Genomic DNA, 19,291 nt, shown 5'->3' with positions numbered 1-19,291 from the left:
GACTACTGCAGAATACAAATTCTTTTCAAGTATCCATGGAACATTCACCTAGTTTAACCATATCCTGGGTCACAAAACAAATGTCAACATATTTAAAATAACTGAAATAATATACAGTATGTTCTCTGATCATAAAGGAATCAAAACAGAAATCGGTAACAGGAAGACAATAGGAAAATCTTCAAACAGTTGGAAATTAATGTAAGTAATTCATGGTCATAAAGGAAATCTCAAAAGAAATATTTATTTATTTATTTGGATGTGCAGGTCTTTAGTTGTGGCAGGCGGGCTCCTTAGTTGTGGCATGCAAGTGGGATCTAGTTCCCTGACCAGGGATTGAACCTGGGCCCCCTGCATTGGGAGTGTGGAGTCTTAACCACTGTGCCACAAGGGAAGTCCCTCAAAAGAAATTTTAAAAAAACACATAGAATTGAATGAAAATACAACAAATCAAAATTTGTGGGACACAGCTAAAACAGTGCTGAGAGGGAAATATATAGCACTGAATGCACACAGAAGAGGAGAAGTCTCAAATCAATAATCGAAGCTCCCACTTTAAGAACCTAGTAAAAGAAGAGCAAAATAACCCCAAAGCAAATAAAAGGAAGGAAATAATAAAGATAACATCAGAAATCAATAAAACTGAAAACAAGAAAATAGAGAAAAATCAATGAAACCAGTACCTGGTTCTCCACACACACACACACAACAAAAAACCAAAAATTGATACATTTCTAGCAAGTCTGATAAAGAAAAAAGAGAAGGCACAAACCAACAATATTAGCAATGAAAAGGGGGTTATCGTTATAAATCCTGAAATCATTAAAGGGATGATAAAGGAATACTCCAAATAACCTTACACTCACAAATTCAATAACTTGAAAAAAATGGACAACTTTAAAAAAATCCATTGAACTACCAAAACTCAACCAAAATAAAAAATAACCTGAATAATCTTATAACTATTAAAGAAAAGAAATATGTAATTTAAAAGCTCTCAAACATTTAAAGAAAAACTAACACCAGTTTTACACAATCTCTTCCAGAAACTAGAAGACAGGATACTTCCTAACACATTTTATGAGACCAGCATTACCTTGTTAAAAAAACAAAGACAAAACAACAACCAAAAACAGGAGCAAGAGAGAGAGAGAACTACAAAACAATATCTCTAATAAACTTAGAGGAAAAACCTTTAAACAAAATTAGCAGACAAATCCAACAACGTATAAAAAGATGTATACACCAAGATCAAGTGGGATTTACTCAAGTAGGATTCTACTGCAAGGCTGGTTCAACATCTGAAAATCAAGGTAATCTACCATATCAACGGGTTAAAGAAGAAAAATCGTATGACCCAACACTCACTTTGATAAATATTCTCAGCAAATTAGGAAAAGAGAAGAACTACATCAACATGGTAAACCTACAGCTAATATCATAGTGAAAGACTGAAGGCTTCTCCCCTAAGTTCCTGAACAAGGCAAGGAGATCAGCGCTCACTACTCTTACTCAACATAGTACTGAAAGTTCCAGCCACTGATAAGGGAGGCAGGAAGAAAAGTCACGGAGGTGGGAAAGGAAGACGTAAAACTATTTGTAGATGACATGATTGTCTACATAGAAAATTCCAAGGAATCTACAAAAAAACTCCTAGAACTAATTAGTGAGTTCAGTAAGGTTACAGGATACAAGATCATAAAAATAAAAATCACTATTTAAATTGGAAGACTCAACATAGTAAAGATGTCATTTCTCTCCAAACTGATCTACAGGTTTAATGTACTTTCTACCAAAATTCCAGCCAAGTTTTGCCACAGACAAGCTTATTCTAAAATTTATATGGAAAGGGTTAAGTCCTAGAAGAGTTAAAACAATCTTGAAAGAGAAGAATAAAGTGGGAGGAATAATGCTAGGGCTGACTATACAGCTACAGTACAGGCATGCCTCGTTTCACTGTGCTCTGCTTTATTGTGCTTCACAGATACTGCCTTTTTTCTTCTTTTTTCCTTTTTCTTTTTTTTTTTTTAAATTAAAGGTTTGTGGCAACCCTTTGTCAAGCAAGTGTATCTACACCATTTTTTCCAATGGCATTTGCTTACTTCCATGTCTCTATGTCACATTTTGGTAATTCTCACAATGTTTCAAACTTTTTTCATTATTATTATATTTGTTATGCTGATCTGTGATTGGTGATCTTTGCTGAAGGCTCGGATGATGGTTAGCATTTTTTAGCAATAAAGTATTTTTTAATTAAGGTATGTACTTTTTTTAGACATGTTATTGCACACTTAATAGAATACAGTGTAGTGTAAACATAATTTTTATATGCACTGGGAAACCAAAAGATGCATGTGACTTGCTTTATTACAATCTTTGCTATATTGCAATGGTCTGGAAACACACCTGCAATATCTAAGGTATGCCTGTAATCAAAAGAGTATGGTATTCACAGGGAACTCTACTCAATACTATGTAATGACCTATATGGAAAAAAAAATCTAAAAAATAGTAGATATATGTATATGTATAACTGACTCACTTTGCTGTACACCTGAAACTAACACAACATTGTAAATCAACTATATGCCAATAAAAATTAAAAAGAAAAAAAAGAGTATGGTATTGGCAGGCGGTAAGACACAAAGGTTGATGGAACAAAAATCGAGGACCCAGAAATAGACCCTGTTATGGACTGCCAACACGTGGATCTTGGACTTCCAGCCTGCAGACTTTGAGAAAGTAAATTCTGTTGTGTAAGGCACCCAGTCTGTGATATTTTGTTATAGAAGCCTTAGCAGACTAACACAGATCCACATGAATATGCCCAACTTTTTACAAAGATGCATAGATAATTCAATGGAGAAAGGACAGCCTTTACAACAAATGGTGCCAGAAGAATTGAAAAAAGAACCTCAACCTCATACAAATTGACAAAGAATGGATCACAGTCTAAACTATATATCTAACAGAAAAAAAACCAGAGGGAATTCTTCTGGTTCTAGGGCTGGCAAAGAACTTGACACCAACAGCACAATCCATAAAAGGAAAAATTGGACCCCATCAAAATTGAAGACTTTTGGTCTGTGAAAGAATCTGTTAAAAGGATACAAAGACAAGTTATAGACTGGGAGAAAATATTTGCAAACCATATATTCAACAAAGTATATGGAATATATTTAAAAACTCAAAACTCAACAGAAAAAAAGATAATCCAACTAGAAAATGGGCAAAAAACAAGAGACATTTCACATTTCAAGAAGAGATACAGATAGCAAACACACACATGAAAAAGATGTTCAACCTCATTAGCCATTAGGGAAATGCAGATGAAAAACACAATGAAATATTAATAAACACCAATCAGAATGTGAACACATCTAAAAGAGAAAATAATAACATCAAATGCTGGTGAGAAGGAGAAACTAGATCATTCATATAATGCTGGTGGAAATATAAAATGGCATAGCCATTCTGGAAAACAACTTGGAAGTTTCTTTAAAAACTAAACATGTAACTACCATACTACCCAGCAACTGCACCCCTGAGTATTTATCCCAGGGGAATGGAAATTTGTATTCATACAGAAACCTGTACATGAATATTTACAGCATCTTTATTGTAATAGCCAAAAACTGGTAACAGCCCAGATGTCTTTTATCAGGGGAATGGTTAAACAAACTATAAGGTACATTCAAACCATGGAATATTACTCAGCAATAAAAACAACAGCAGCAAAAAACCCCTACTGACACACATAACAACTTGGATACATCTCCAGAGAATTAATCATGCTGAGTGGGGAAAAAAAGCCAATCCTCAAAGGTTACATACTGTGTGATTCCATTTGTACGTCTTTCTTGGAATGACAAAATTATAGAAATGGAAAATGGATTTAGTAAGATTGCCAAGGATCAGGGACTAAGAAAGGACGGCAGTGGGAGGTGAGTGGATGTCGTTATGAAAGAGTGTAAGAGAGATCCTTGAGGCGGCTGGACTGTTCTGTGTCCTGACTGTGGTCGTGGTTACATGAGTCTACATATGTGATAAAACTGCACAGAACTAAGCACACAAACACACTCACACGAAGGAGTACATGTAGAACTGGTGGCATCTGAACACGGCTGAAAGACACGGCTGCCGGCCGCCTGCCTGGGATGCTGGGCTGTGGTTACGTGGGCGGTAACTACTGAGGGAAGATGGGTAAAGGGTATGTGAGATATTTATCATTTAATACAGCTGCATGTGAACCCACAATTACCTCAAAATAAGAAGTTTAAAAATGCTCTCTAATCACTTACAATTATCTTACACTTATTGAAAGAGATTTTTAAAATTTTATTTGGACATTTAAAGATCTATTCATCACTTTTATAAAAACTGAAACACACAAGAAATAAATTAAGGCGTTAGACGGCCAAATGGCCACATACTACTCCTATGCTTGTACACATGCCCCTTTGCAATGTGCCTTTGCCATTCTTCCCATAAAGAGGTAGATACAGCCTGTTTCTCCAACCCTTAAATTTGAGGTTGGCCAGGTGACCTGCTTTGGTCAATGGGACATTACCAAACACAATGCAAACAAAGGCCTGAAAAGCGCTTGCACATCAATCCTTGCTCTTCCTTGTGTTAGGAACTCTTCTATAGCCAGGTGAACAGCCCAGGCTAGCCTGTGAGATGGTGAGTGACATATAACCCTCTTATCGCCTTCTCTGACAACCAACCAGCCAGCACCAACTAGACATTTGAGAGAAGCTACTCTAGAACAACCCACCCCCAGCCAACCTACCAAAACCTACCAGAAAACCCATAAGCTCATGAGCAGTTACAACTTAGCTGTTGTTTTACTAAGTTTGGGGTGGTTTGTTATGTAACCATTGACATGATTGACATGATCGGCTGAGGTATTCCTAAAACTTCTTCACATTCAGAACCCAACTCTTCTGAACTGGCTTTTCAACTCGGAGTTGTCAGCGGCCGTGCTTTCCAACTTCTGTTAAGAACATTTGCGATGCAGCGTTTCTTAAGAGTGTTCCACTATGGCCTCTCTGATGCCCCTAATGCAAATCTGGATGCATATCCACAACAGGCAATGACAACTGCTGCTTCACTGATGCCTGACTAGCATAACCAGGTGCATCACGATTTCAGAGATATTTAAAACGGTGAAAGACAAAAGTAGTCATATTCAATGAAATACAGGGAAAAAGCTGTGCAGGAATTTTTAAAATGGAAGTTTTCTCTATCCTATAACCCCCCAAAGTTTCTACTCACATTTTCCCAGGCTAATCACTTCCAAGACTAATCACTTCTAAGGTGTATATCCTCCTAGTCCTTTCCCTAAATGCATATGTATTTTTAAAAAATAAGACAAATTATTGTTTAAAAAAATCTTTCTCTGAATCCCATTCAGAATTCTCTATGGTTCTCAATAGTTTATACCACCAAGCAAGCATGTTGTTACTCCTTTACTTTTTTTCCTTTTGTTTTTAAGGCATAGGCACCTGGGGATAGGAATGGGAGAAGTGCAATCCAGAGAGGTAAAAAATGAAAAATAAAAGCCTCGCTTTGCTAAAGGTCTTTTCCATATCGTCAAACACTGCTAACAGTTTCCTGTGACAATTATTCTTTAAAAAAAAAAAAAAACCCAATATGGCTAATGTGAAAAACAAGGCAGGTTTACATGTTCAATATATTTGAAAGAGTATGTTAGGGCTAAAAAAATAAGGTCTGTAGCACTGGAAACTTAATAAATCAAGGTGATAAGTGCTCTCAAAAATCCAAGGGTGACTTCTGGATTGAGATTTTGTTGTTGTTGTTAGTTATTAGTATCCTTAAATGTACTTAAAATATAAGACTTAAGACAGAAAATTTTGCAAGAGAAATCATTTTTAAAAATAGCTGTGTTAACACAAGCTCAGTAATCAATTTATTAAATCATTAACAGATCGACTATCTCTGACATAAAGTTATAATGAGTTAATGGATATAGCAATTATGACTATGCTATATTAGGTGGAAAAGCATCTAAGGGCATAGGTGATCTTATTTCTTATTACTCTTCCCCTAGATGAGAGATCAACCATCTTTTTAACTCAGAATGTTCCAGCAGGGCATAATGAACAGATCCTTCCTGAATAAGTCAATGAGTGAATGAAAGCCAAGTGGTACTGGCAAGTAAAACAAAGGAAAAAACGAGAAAGAGATAAAGAGGGGATACTATATACAAAAATAAGTTCCAGATAGATTAAACAGGAAAAGGCTAACAGATCTGACTATGTCCAAATTAAAATCACTGTTGGTTGAAGACATTCTGAACAGTTAAAAGATAAGCAACAAGGACTTCTAGTTAAAATGTAGCAGATTGAACCTGTGCTTTAAAAATCTCTGCTCCCCTGTAATATCTACTACATGGCAATAAAAGGAATAAAAAGACAAAGAGAACAGAAGAAGAAACAATAACAGACAGGAGGTATCAGCAAAATGTAAGAAGAAGGACAGTGGACAGATAAGTAGTAACTGACTCAGCTGAGTCAAAGATGCTAAAACCAAATTAAGAAGCAGACTTCAAAGGCTTCGGGAATTAGTGGCAGCATATACCACTGAAATTAGGAATGGGGATGAGGGACAAAAAACCAGAGGATTAATTAAAATTGGTTTAGGGAATACTTAGATCTCCCATCTTCTACCTATATCTCTAGATGACTACACCATCCATTTCCCAAAGAAGATGGGCAGTTTACTTTTTGGAGAAACTAAAACAGAAAGAGGAATGAGTCACTAAATTGATAAGAAGGGGAATTAAGTGAAAGTCTGTGTGCTGAATGGTGAGACATTCCACGCCGCCCCCCGCCCCCCATCCTACCAGTTGGAGGATCAGCTGGCTATCTTTTTAGAAGAGAATGTGCCAATATTTATTGCAATATAAAACATGCCTATTGTTTAACCCTTCTAGGAACTGAAGTACTCAGACATATACAGAAGGATATGTATAAAAAGATTCACTACAGCTCCATCCATCAACAGGAAAATGGTAAAATAAATTACAGTGCATTCATACAATGGTATACTATAGAATATGTAAAATAGTTCCATTTTATGGTCCCATATAGACCAAAACAACAGATAAATGTGAAACTACCATTTAAAGCAGACTGTGAGGACACAGCAAACTATTGACAACGGTTGTTTCAGAAAAAGGGAAGAGAACTGAGAGGTAAAGGCATATTCTCTATTCTTCCATATTATTTAACTTTTTTGCAAGTAAACTTTAACATATTTATTTCTGTAATTTAAAATATTTTCTAATAAACAAAAGAAACATAATATAGTAAGGAGAAAATAAGAGAGTGTGGGAAATTAAATACAACAAGGAAATCCCAATTGGTGTACAATCAACTCAGGTTAAATCTGTGTCTAATTCTCCTTTAAATATTACTGAATGCAATTAAATATTACTGAATACAGCTAAAAATAGGGTACAGCAAATAAACGGTAAAATCCAGCTAATAGCAATGACCAATTATTTTTGACAAGAGTGTATTACAGCACTGAAGCAAATTCAGTCACTTTCACTTTGACTTGTTTCCACTTCTATTTTGTCAAAACTATTATTTCTTTCTTTTCCTGTTAGTATTCTGAGGCTCTTGTTCATAGGCCACCATCTCAAACAGCCAACAGATTGTTTCAGACAACCGTACTCAATCATCTTTATGTGTATGTGCCCTCATCTCCTCCACACTGAACCCTCCCACCTAACAACAGAGCCCTCTTTAGAGCGCTATGGTAATTCTGAACTCTTCTCACCATTCTTGCTAGCTCATGTTACAGCGCACATTCCAGATACCCTAGCAAAGGATGGCACATTACAAGTGAACAAGTTTAAACCAACTGAAGAATAAAAACAAAAGTGTGACTGACATCCATGACTGAGCTTTTTTGCCCACTGAAGCCTCTAAACTGAGAATTACTCTTGGAGGGCATTTCAGAAACACCTGTAATTTGGTGGCATGTACATGGCTAATGGATATTCAAGGGCAAGACTCTGTTAACTGGGCAGTGGTAAAAATGAGATGAAATTTAGATAAAGCCAAAGCTAAAACAGAAGTCATTTTATTATCAATCCAGTATATAACAAATACTACAAAATCTAACTGGGAATAATCCCATCTAACAGCTCTTGTAAGTCTCTAAGCTCGCAAAGCACATCAGAAGGGACAAACCAGGTTTTAAAAACTGACAAAAAGCTACTTCAAATTGGAAAAACAATTTTTACATTTTAAGTGGCAAAACAAACAGCTGCAATTTTTTATATAACAGAAAAACGCAACACTGGGAAGTAAACTGTAAACACAAGACATGCATTTTATCATTTTTGGTATTATGTTCCCAAACTGACATGGGTGAGCCCCTAAAGACACAACAAAACATCTTTTCCCAAAAACATCAAAGTAAATCTTCATGAAGCTAATTATTAGGAGAGAGAGCATGGCGTTTTACTACTCTTAAAATTTAAGTATAAGAAATATAAAAGAACGTTACTGAACGGCTGAGGCTCCAGGCTCTACGGCCGGTCCTCTTAAAGTATTCAGAAGAGCCTAAGTGTGTACTGAGGGGAGCGATCAAAGTGAGAACGTTTCCACAGTTCCCTTCCTGTTTTTCGTTCAGATAACAATTGCCTTCAGGAGCTGGAAATGAGATACCTCCCTTTCCGACCCCAAAGCATCAATAATATGTACAGTGTATATGGACACTTGTCACATTTATCTCCCCAACCTGACCAGAAAACATGTTTTTTTCCTTTTTCAGAAACTACACTTTCTCAGAAACGAGGTCAAATCTAAGATAAATTCCTTTGGAGTTTGGACACTCAAGATTCTGATGAACTTAAATGTTTCTCTGCTGATGACAATGTACTGCCAATTCATGCTTTTCTATGATCCTATTTGGTGGTTCCTAGAAAATACACAGTATCTTCATGAATATTTTAAGATTTAAAGATGTTATAGTATAGAAGAGAAAATAGTTATAATAGCAAATCCCCTCACAATATCGTTGTTGTAGAAACAGGGATGATGATGGTGACAGTGCTTTACCTGTATAATGAGTTGTTTCTCAGAAGAATCCCATAAAATAATCCTATTATCATTCCCGTCATTTTATAAGAGGGAGGAAGTGAGGCTTGGAGAGATGAAGACTCACTCAGAAACTTGATCTCTAACCACCACACTCACTGTCTCTCCTAAGTCAAGTCACATATTCTACCTCAATACTGGGTTTTAAAACCATACCTTGAACCATGAGGACCTGGAACACCCAACTTTCATCAAATATGGAACAAAGTCTTCCCTTAATATCATAGATTGTATTTTGTTAGTTTTTTTTTTTTTGCTACTTTTAAAATTCTGTCATCATACAGGAGGGTAAAAGAACTAACATTTACTCCTATGTATTATATGCCAAGAACTGTGCTGAGCAACTCAATATCTTATCGAATTCTTACATTCTTCCAGGGAGGTATCCTTCATTTTACAGACGAGAAAACTAAGGCTCAGGAGGTTAAATAATTTCCTCAAAGGCAAATGGCGACTAACTGACTTAGCTGGACTCTGTACTCAGGCTTACACAAATAAAAGTCCTTGGTTTTTGGGTTTTTTTTTTTACCTTATCCTGATACCTTCTACAATGTAGAAGCCATAATACTTTAAAAAATATTTAAAGTATACTTTAAAAAATACTTAAAGTATACTTTAAAAAATACACATTATTTAATAGATGAAATGCAAATTTCTATATTACTGAATATATCATACAAATATACAAAATGTTAAGAATTTGCTAAAGGATTTGTAAGTCCCTAAAGTTTTCCTATACAAAAGATTACTTTATGAAAATATAAGACTATTTAAGCGACCGCTCCACTTATTAATCCAAACAAATGAAAGGTTATCAAAAATGAAAATATTACAGTGCAGCATAATACTACAAAGGTTAAAATACAGACTACATTTTCCTAAGACTTCCTGAGGCGTTTGCAATTTCTATTTAATCTTACCATAAAAGTAAATGAACCCCTTCTAACTGAAAATACATCAATAAAAATTCAGTGAAATGTTTAGCTGATGACATCATGGGCGCCATAAAAAATAAACAGCATAGCAATACCGTTTTCCTTTTGATTGAGGAAGACGTAACACCTCTAGAAGAATCTCCAGGAAAGTAGCCAAGGTTTTATGACTGGCTCAAAGCATCTAGGTATGCAGCCAAAGAATTTCAAAGCCTCCTAACATATTTGTTTTGAGTGGCTTTGAATACAAGAAACTTGTGCCTCATTAATGCAACAGCTTTAAATAAAAGATACCAGCATAAAACTTGAAGGTTGTAATGTTCCCCAAAACTGAAGGATGATCTCATACCCAGTATTTAATGTATTAGAAGATTTACCAGGTAATCTCCTGCTTTTAGCAAGTAGAAAACTGTCATTATTTGCAGTTCTCAACACTTCTAAGTCACAGAAATTCATGATGCATTTCTGCCATATAATTTTACTTCTTTATTTTCCTTATCCAACAACTAGAATTCAGTGAAATCGTAGCATTCTTTTTTAAAAACACTGTCAGATTTCTTTTAGGACATCACAAAGATGTTTACACAAAGTTTTGAAATTCAGGTCAATATCCAAAACCTACAACTGAACATCTGCCAGATTTAATCTCAATCATTGAGTTTTATAAACCTATGGCATTAAGACTTACCTGCTTCATTGTTAATTGGGAACTCCCACAATTTCCCCTCTTTTGTCAACTGGATCATCTCTTCAAAACCATTCTGAAAGGGCTGTTCATTGACTGCCGCTAACTTCTTAGCAAATTCTATATCCCAAAGAGAAGGTGCTGCCTCTGTAGAATAAAAACATCCAAATTATGCACAATTCCATGTAAATATCTTTTTTTAAAAAATGTTATCATCAGGGCTTCTCTGGTGGCACAGTAGTTAAGAATCCGCCTGCCAGTGCAGGGGACACGGGTTTGAACCCTGGTCCGGGAAGATCCCACATGCCACGGAGCAACTAAGCCCATGTGTCACAACTACTGAGCCTGCACGCCACAACTACTGAAGCCCACACGCCTAGAGCCTATGCTCCACACCAAGAGAAGCCACCACAATGAGAAGCCCGCGCACCACAACGAAGAGTAGCCCCCTCTCACCACAACTAGAGAAAGTCCGGGCGCAGCAATGGAGACCCAACACAGCCAAAAATAAATAAATAAAATAAATTTATATTAAAAAAAAATGTTATCAGCTCTGAATTGGTAATATATTTTCAGATCTTGAAGCTCATAATTAAACAGTATATAGGGACTTCCCTGGTGGTGCAGTGGTTAAGAATCCACCTGCCAATGAAGAGGGACACAGGTTCGATCCCTGGTCTGGGAAGATTCCACATGCCTTGGAGCAACTAAGCCCGTGCACCACAACTACTGAGCCTACACTCTAGATCCTATGAGCCACAACTACTGAGCCCACGCGCTGCAACTACTGAAGCCCACGCGCCTAGAGCCTGTGCTCCGCAACAAGAGAGGCCACCGCAACGAGAAGCCTGTGCACCACAACAAAGAGTAGCCCCTGCTCGCTGCAACTAGAGATAGGCCGCGAACAGCAACGAAGACCCAACACACCCCAAAAAAACCACAAAAAACAAAAAAACAAAACAAAACAAAACCCAGTATATAATGAAAGGTCACTCTTTTTGATAGCTAAAATTGAAACAAAAATAATATATAAAGACTACAACCACAATAATTGCAAGCCTTAATTTTTGTTTTTACTACAATGTTAGGTAATCAACCGCTAGTCTCACTGCCCCCTCTACTGGAAAGGAAAAAAGAAATGTCTATTTTGTTCAAGGATCTTTTTATGACTGAACACTTTTTATACAACATGTGATTTAGCTCTTTAAAGTCCAGCCTATTTATCTTTATTTTTAGTCTGTTAAGATAAGTCACTAATGTACTACTAATAAAGACCAAATAAGTTAAATTAACATAATTACAATAACAATGACAATGATAATACTATTAATGCATACTGGGCACTTATTCTGTGCTAAATGCTTTTTATACATTAGTTCATTTAATCCTCACAACCAACTCTATGACTAAGGTAATATAGTGTTAGTTTTTTACCACCATCATATCACATGTTTCAATTATATATTTGTTTTGGAAATTTAAGACATCTTTAAAGAATGAGTCACATTCCCACCAAACACTGCTGGTGGAAATGTAATGGTACAGCTGCTCTGTATTGAATAAGAGTTTGGCAGTTTCTTAAGAAGTTAAGAATATACTTATCGGGACTTCCCTGGTGGCACAGTGGTTAAGAATCCACCTGCCAATGAAGGGAACACAGGTTCGAGCCCTGGTCCAGGAAGATCCCACATGCCTCGGAGCAACTAAGCCCATGCACCACGACTACTGAGCATGTGCTCTAGAGTCCACAAGCCACAACTACTGAGCCCGCATGCCACAACTACTGAAGCCCGCACGCCTAGAGCCTGTGCTCCACAACAAGAGAAGCCACTGCAGTGAGAAGCCCATGCACCACAAGGAAGAGTAGCCTCTGCTCGCCACAACTAGAGAAAGCCTGCGCGCAGCAACGAAGATGAGAGAGAGAGAGAGGGTGGGAGGGAGGGAGGGAAGGAAAGAAAGAATATAGTTATCATACAACCATTTTACTCCTAGGTATTTACCCAAAAGAAAACATGTCCATACAAAGACCTGTACATGGAAGTTCATGTATGACCATGCCTGACCACACACTGACTGCTGGTTATGAAGTATGTTGGTCTTGAACATCTGATACAGAGAAAAAAATCCCAGCAGTTAGGCTAATTAGCCACACTTAGAGTAATCATAACAGAAAATAACTTCATTATCATAGTTACAACTTTTAAATTTATTCAGTGGGCACTGATCAACTTATGTCTTTTCCATGATCATCATTACCATCATCATTTTTATTAAGAGCTGCAACTCTCTCCAGGCACTGTACCTGACACTAATTATATTACCTCATTTAATCCTTGAGATGTACGTATAGGTGGGAAAAGGGAGACTCAGACAGGTTAGTATGTCAGAATCTGAATTTGAATAATCAAGATCTACACAATACCAAAACTCTTTCCGTTAAGCTAAACTGCCTCACCGCTCTAGTTTACTCCAGGATAAGCAGTCGGATCTAAGACAATACCCTTTGCAGCAGCGGTAAGAATTTAGGGGGGAGCAAAATGTGGGACTCATGAGATGGAAGCACTCATTCATTCCGTCAATAATTACTGAATGCCAGCTACATGTCAGGCATTATTTTACACAGTAGGGAAACAGCAGTGAAAAAACACTAAATTTAAGTTTGCACATTGTTGCTATTCTTGTATTTGGAAACAAAGGACAGTCTTCAGATTCATGCAAGTATACTTATTAAAACAGAACCGGGCTTCCCTGGTGGCGCAGTGGTTGAGAGTCTGCCTGCTAATGCAGGGCACACGGGTTCGAGCCCTGGTCTGGGAAGATCCCGCATGCCGCGGAGCGGCTGGGCCCGTGAGCCACAGTTGCTGAGCCTGCGCGTCTGGAGCCTGTGCTCCGCAACGGGAGAGGCCGCGATGGTGAGGGGCCCGCGCACCGCGATGAGGAGTGGCCCCCACTTGCCGCGGCTGGAGAGAGCCCTCGCACAGAAGCGAAGACCCAACACAGCCATAAATAAATACATAAAAATAATTAAAAAACAGAACCTTCAATAGAGTAAATTTACATAAATCTGTACGTTATTTTCCTTATTAGAACATAATCATTTTATATTGTTTTATAAAATACATACAACTTCAGTACCGCCTTGCCAGCTAGGCAAGGCGGTACTGAAGTTGTATGTATCAGTTTTAGGAATAAGATTTCTGCTTTAAAAAAGCAAGCTGGGGGCTTCCCTGGTAGCACAGTGGTTAAGAATCTGCCTGCCAATGCAGGGGACATGGGTTTGAGCCCTAGTCTGGGAACATCCCACATGCCGTGGAGCAACTAAGCCCATGCACCACAGCTACTGAGCCTGCACTCTAGAGCTTGCGAGCCACAACTGCTGAGCCCACATGCCACAACTACTGAAGCACGCACGCCTAGAACCCGTGCTCCGCAACGAGAGAAGCCACTGCAGTGAGAAGCCTGTGCACCACAATGAAGAGTAGCCACCGCTTGCTGCAACTAGAGGAAGCCCACGCGCAGAAACAAAGACCCAAAGCAGCCACAAATAAATAAATAAATAAATAAATTTATTTTTGAAAAAAAGCAAGCTGGCTCCTTCAAGAACCCAAGCACCTCTTCTGGCTGTTCATTAGGTGGACCATAGCAGCTGCCCTGACAAAAAGTTCCCTTTTTGGGGCAAGCTTAAGAGTTGCCACTTCAGGAATTCCCTGGTGGTCCAGTGGTTAAGATTCACTGCAGTGGCCAGGGTTCAATCCCTGGTCCGGGAACTAAGATCCCCGCAAGCTGGGCGGTGCGGTCCAAAAAAAAAGAGTTGCCACTTCAACAGGGGAGAGGTGAACCATTCTCCATGCCTGTGCATTTTGCATTTCCTTTTCATCAATCATAGAGGACAGAATGCAGTTGTCACAATACAAGAAGGGGAGGTTGTTCTCTTAGCTTCATCTTCAGCTTAAATGAACAGTGATTGAATTAATGCCTTCCCTCCATGGATATTTATTTTATAGCTCAATTTGTTTAAAAAAGGATTTAAGATTTAAGATAATGGATTCCTATTATTTGTAAGCCACTTGGCTAGGGGCTATTGGGTATACAAAAATCAATGAGACCCAGCCCCTAATATCAAGGAGTTTATTGAATAGTGGGAAAGTCAGATGTTTTTATAAGTAACTGAAAGATTAAATGAGCCACTAGAAGATGGCCTAGAAACTTAAATATCAAAAATAAAATTATTTCTACCAAGGTCCAAAAAGTTAACTGATAATCCTTAGAAATGAAAGTCACTTATAAGCTAAGACCATTTGTATGGAGTTTCTTCATTTATTTTAAGTTATCAGTAAAACAAATTTAATGTCAAGCAAGAGGACACTTATTTCTCTTTTAATTAGGCTTAAAATGGTGACTCTGAAGGATTTGACTTCTTGCCGAAAGAAGAAAGGGGGAAGAACAGAGAACAAACACTAACTGTGTGTTAAGAAAAAAACACTACAAGTCTGCTAAATATATTCCCTGAATGCTCTCCTTCCCATCTCCTAAATAATCTCTAAATCACTTCAATAAATTAGCATCTATAAATGCTATCTCCTCTTCTAGATAGTAAGCTGCCTAAGGGCAGACACCACAATTTATCTTTACGTAATAGTACAAAGGTGTGTTGCACATAGTAGGTGATCATTAATGTTCTAACCCAAATTAGCAGCCAATCTATAGATCTGGATTCATGTGGCTGATGGTACTTACCTCCCATTGCCTCATGGGCTGCAGCATTTCAAGGGAGAAATCTGACCAACACTAACAATGTCAACAACTACGTTAATAAGCAAGATCCAGGTCAATGACAGGATGGAATATTAAAATACCTGATTATTATGCAATCAAAACATGAAGGACATTTTTCAAAGATGGAATGTTTCTACACCTGAGAAATAGTGTTATTTTCTTAACAAACCTGTTTCAGGTGCCTCTTCAGTAACTGCCTTAAGCTCAAAAATATTAAGCCTCTTCCCCTTGAATATATTTTTCCTAAAACTGAAAAAGAAAAAAATTATTTTAATGAATATTTTATACACAGTCAACAAAAAATTGTTTATGAGAAGAAAATTTTATATGAAATATTCAACGTAAAAATTAAAAATAATTCCGCTGCTCCACACCAGACATTTTAACTAAATTGCCACGTCTTTAGGACTGATAACTAAAAACAGGAACAAGTTCACCTGAATTTTTGCATGATAATACAACAAAGAAGTTACTACAATTTAACTACCAAAATACCTAATTGAAAAGATCAGCTTAATTTGCCACAATTTTTATTTGATCCATTTCATATTAAGGTTTTAGAAAACCTGACATTGTGGAAAGCTATTAAAATATGCTAAGTTAGAAGTTGTTAAAGTCAACATTTGTCTTAGTTTAAGGGTAAAAAACACTGCATGCTTAATTATAAATTATAAAAGATTGCACAGAAAAATCAAAACATTCCCACTTACAAAGCGATCATTCTGTAATTTTAAAATAATGTGTAACTTTCTTTACATAGCTATTTAATTAACTTGAAATTAATGTCAGAGAGTTAACAGGTAACTTTTCCTTGTATGTTTTAATCAACTGTTTTACGTATCAATTCACATTCTTACTTGAATAAATTTATGGCATACTAAACACTAGTTTATAAACTAGAGGGTTTGTTTTTAAAATAATTTTGAATTCTTTTCTGGATCAAATTACTTTTTTCTACTAAATTAAACTAACTGAAAAAAATGAAAATACAGCATTAAAATTAGATAAGGTGATCTCAAGTCACACAGTTTTCCTCTAGCAGGTCCCCAAGTATTTGTAAACAAAGGCTACAGAACTACCCTCAGTGCCTTGCCCTCTTCTCCCCACCTGGCATTCCCTCAACGACGTGTCAGGTAAACAGGACGATGGATTAAAGTACAGTCAAGAGGGAATGATTCACCAAAGTATGGAATTTTATAAAAGGAATGTACTAAAAAGAAGGGAAGGGAAAGAACATTCGCTGTGCATCTACTATATATTGTTCACACATTTCCATCCCTCAGGAAAGCCATTTAAGCAGGCTTCATTTCCAGCATTTCACAGACAGGGAAGCAGACTGATGGGGCTATGAAAGTTTAGTCAGATGCACAGTGCAGGCCAGCGCGACTCCAAAGCCAGTGCTTACGACTCACACCTCTCCATCTCCAACTGACAGAATCAGTCCAGGCCTGGAATGTCTCAGGCTGTCCCAAGTCAGAGCAGGTGAACAACTTGGTGTCTCACCATAGCTTCCCCTTATTCTAGAGTCCTTTAGGCAGCTTTTTTAAATTAATTAATTAATTAATTTATTTATTTATTTATTTATTTATTTTTAGCTGCGTTGGGTCTTCGTTGCTGCATGCAGGCTTTCTCTAGCTGCGGCGAGGGGGGGCTACTCTTCCTTGCGGTGCGCGGGCTTCTCACTACTGTGGTTTCTCTTTGTTACAGAGCACGGGCTCTAGGCACATGGGCTTCAGTAGTTGTGGCACATGGGCTCAGTAGTTGTAGCTCACGGGCTTAGCTGCTCCATGGCATGTGGGATCTTCCCAGACCAGGGTTCGAACCCATGTCCCCTGCATTGGCAGGTGGATTCTTAACCACTGTGCCACCAGGGAGGCCCCATAGTTATTTTATAATAGAAAGCTGTCTGTATTTACATAAAGTTTCTGTTCTTTCTCTCCTTCAAGCCTATAAAGTGATAGTTGGGAGGGGGAACCAAATATTTAGCATGGTCTGACAAACACTAACTGAACGTCATAGAAGGATGTGCTTACAGAATGTTTTCTGTGTGTTGTGTATTCCATGGGTTTTGCTCTACGTATAACCTCAGGAACCTGAGTTAGCTCCTCCTGGGTGTTAGATTATTAATTTGTACAGGAAGATTGGAAAAGATGGTCAGAGTTAACAAAGGAAGTTGAGGGGTTATAGTGACTTTGGAAGATTATTTGAATTACTAATTTAAAGTGATATTTATATCTATGACATTGAATAAAGTAGAATGTGTACTTGGAGTTTAACTTATTAAATATTGCCCTGGGACTTCCCTGGCGGCGCAGTGGTTAAGAATCAGCCTGCCAATGCAGGGGACACCAGTTCGAGCCCTGGTCCAGGAAGATCCCACATGCCGCGGAGCAACTAAGCCCGTGCGCCACAACTACTGAACCTGCGCTCTAGAGCCCACAAGCCACAACTACTGAGCCCACGTCCCACAACTACTGAAGCCTGTGCGCCTAGAGCCTGTGCTCTGCAACAAGAGAAGCCACCGCAATGAGAAGCCCGCGCACCACAATAAAGAGTAGCCCCCGCTCGCCACAACTAGAGAAAGCCCATGCACAGCAATGAAGACCCAACGCAGCCAAAAATAAATAAATTAGAAAAGGCATTAAATTTGTTAAAAAAACAAAAAACAAACCAAAAAATATTGCCCCAAAATATTTAAATTTAGTCTTCTTTAAATCAGTCTTCTTTGAAATGATGCCATGCAACTACATCAGAATGCTATATTATAGATTGATTTTTAATGATTCGAGCTGTCATCAAAAATTAGAAGGTGGTGAGGAAGAAGCTGAAAAAGTAGGGAGGGGGTTTATGAGCATATAATGACTGCATTAAAAAGCTGCCTAGGACTTCCCTGGTGGCGTGGTGGTTAAGAATCCGCCTGCCAATGCAGGGGACACAGGTTCGAACCCTGGTCAGGGAAGATCCCACATGCCGCGGAGCAACTGAGCCTGTGCACCACAACTACTGAGCCTGCGCTCTAGAGCCCGCGAGCCACAACTACTGAGCCCTTGTGCCACAACTACTGAAGCCCGTGCGCCTAGAGCCTCTGCTCCGCAATGAGAAGCTGCTGCAATGAGAAGCCCGGGCACCGTAACGAAGAGTAGCCCCCGCTCACCACAACTAGAGAAAGCCCGCGTGCGGCAACAAAGACCCAATGCAGCCAAAAATAAATAAACAAAATAAATAAATGTATTAAAAAACAACCAAAAAACTATGTAAGGCATGGCTTAGCATCTTTAAGAACTGCAAATTACCAAATTCAGATTGCCACAAATAATGTACTACTTTAAGGTATTATAATGGATCTTTCTTTTTTTGATGGTGGGTTATTTCTCTAAGGTATGAAGAAAGATGATTATGTAGAGAGATATAGAGAGTACATGAATATACACTGTTAGGCACACATCAGAATGAAAAACAGTGTTTCTCGCAAAACATTCATTTGTTCAGAATTCAGTCAGCTCCACTTATTCTAAATCAGGAGACCTTTATTCACCGTGGGTAAATGTGAGGCAGGGCCCATTCTGATTTACGATATAGAAAAATGTAGGGCTGCTAAACCCAGTACATCTTTCCCTCTCTAGGAAATGGGACGTGGAGAGTAAGGAGACAGATATAAATGCATCCGTGATGCTCAGACACCCAACAGCAACAATATGCACAGCAACAAAGTAAATCTACAGCTCAACAAACAAAACCAAACAGACTGCAGAGCCTGAATA

The 19,291-nt window shown here is 38.0% G+C and overlaps 1 protein-coding gene and 1 long non-coding RNA gene across 6 annotated transcripts in view; one reads left to right on the top strand and one right to left on the bottom strand.

Moving 5' to 3' along the window:
• The window catches only part of LOC102998410 (uncharacterized), a 58,069-nt gene extending 38,783 nt beyond the window's left edge, over positions 1-19,286 (top strand). The window contains exons 3-4 of one of the 2 annotated variants that reach the window (XR_452116.2): positions 6,959-7,036; positions 8,812-9,042. This is a non-coding gene — a long non-coding RNA (uncharacterized LOC102998410). Of the gene's footprint in view, positions 1-6,958; positions 7,037-8,811; positions 9,043-19,153 lie in introns of those variants that run through there. The other variant, XR_003621645.2, reaches the window with a different exon arrangement.
• The window catches only part of MRPS31 (mitochondrial ribosomal protein S31), a 29,938-nt gene that overhangs the window by 1,313 nt on the left and 9,334 nt on the right, over positions 1-19,291 (bottom strand). For 2 of the 4 annotated variants that reach the window (XM_007193680.3, XM_007193678.3), the window contains 3 exons: positions 15,700-15,779; positions 10,758-10,901; positions 4,085-4,189 (listed from right to left, as the gene is read on the bottom strand). In XM_007193680.3, the coding sequence (XP_007193742.2) occupies positions 4,085-4,189; positions 10,758-10,901; positions 15,700-15,779 (329 nt within the window). The remainder of the gene's footprint in view (positions 1-4,084; positions 4,190-10,757; positions 10,902-15,699; positions 15,780-19,291) is intronic. The other 2 variants (XM_057533213.1, XM_007193679.3) reach the window with 2 other exon arrangements.

The sequence above is a fragment of the Balaenoptera acutorostrata genome, chromosome 18 (assembly GCF_949987535.1).
Source record: "Balaenoptera acutorostrata chromosome 18, mBalAcu1.1, whole genome shotgun sequence".
Classification (NCBI taxonomy): Eukaryota; Metazoa; Chordata; class Mammalia; order Artiodactyla; family Balaenopteridae; genus Balaenoptera; species Balaenoptera acutorostrata.
Note: the sequence above shows the minus strand (reverse complement) of the source record. Positions and strands in the feature narration are given on the sequence as shown.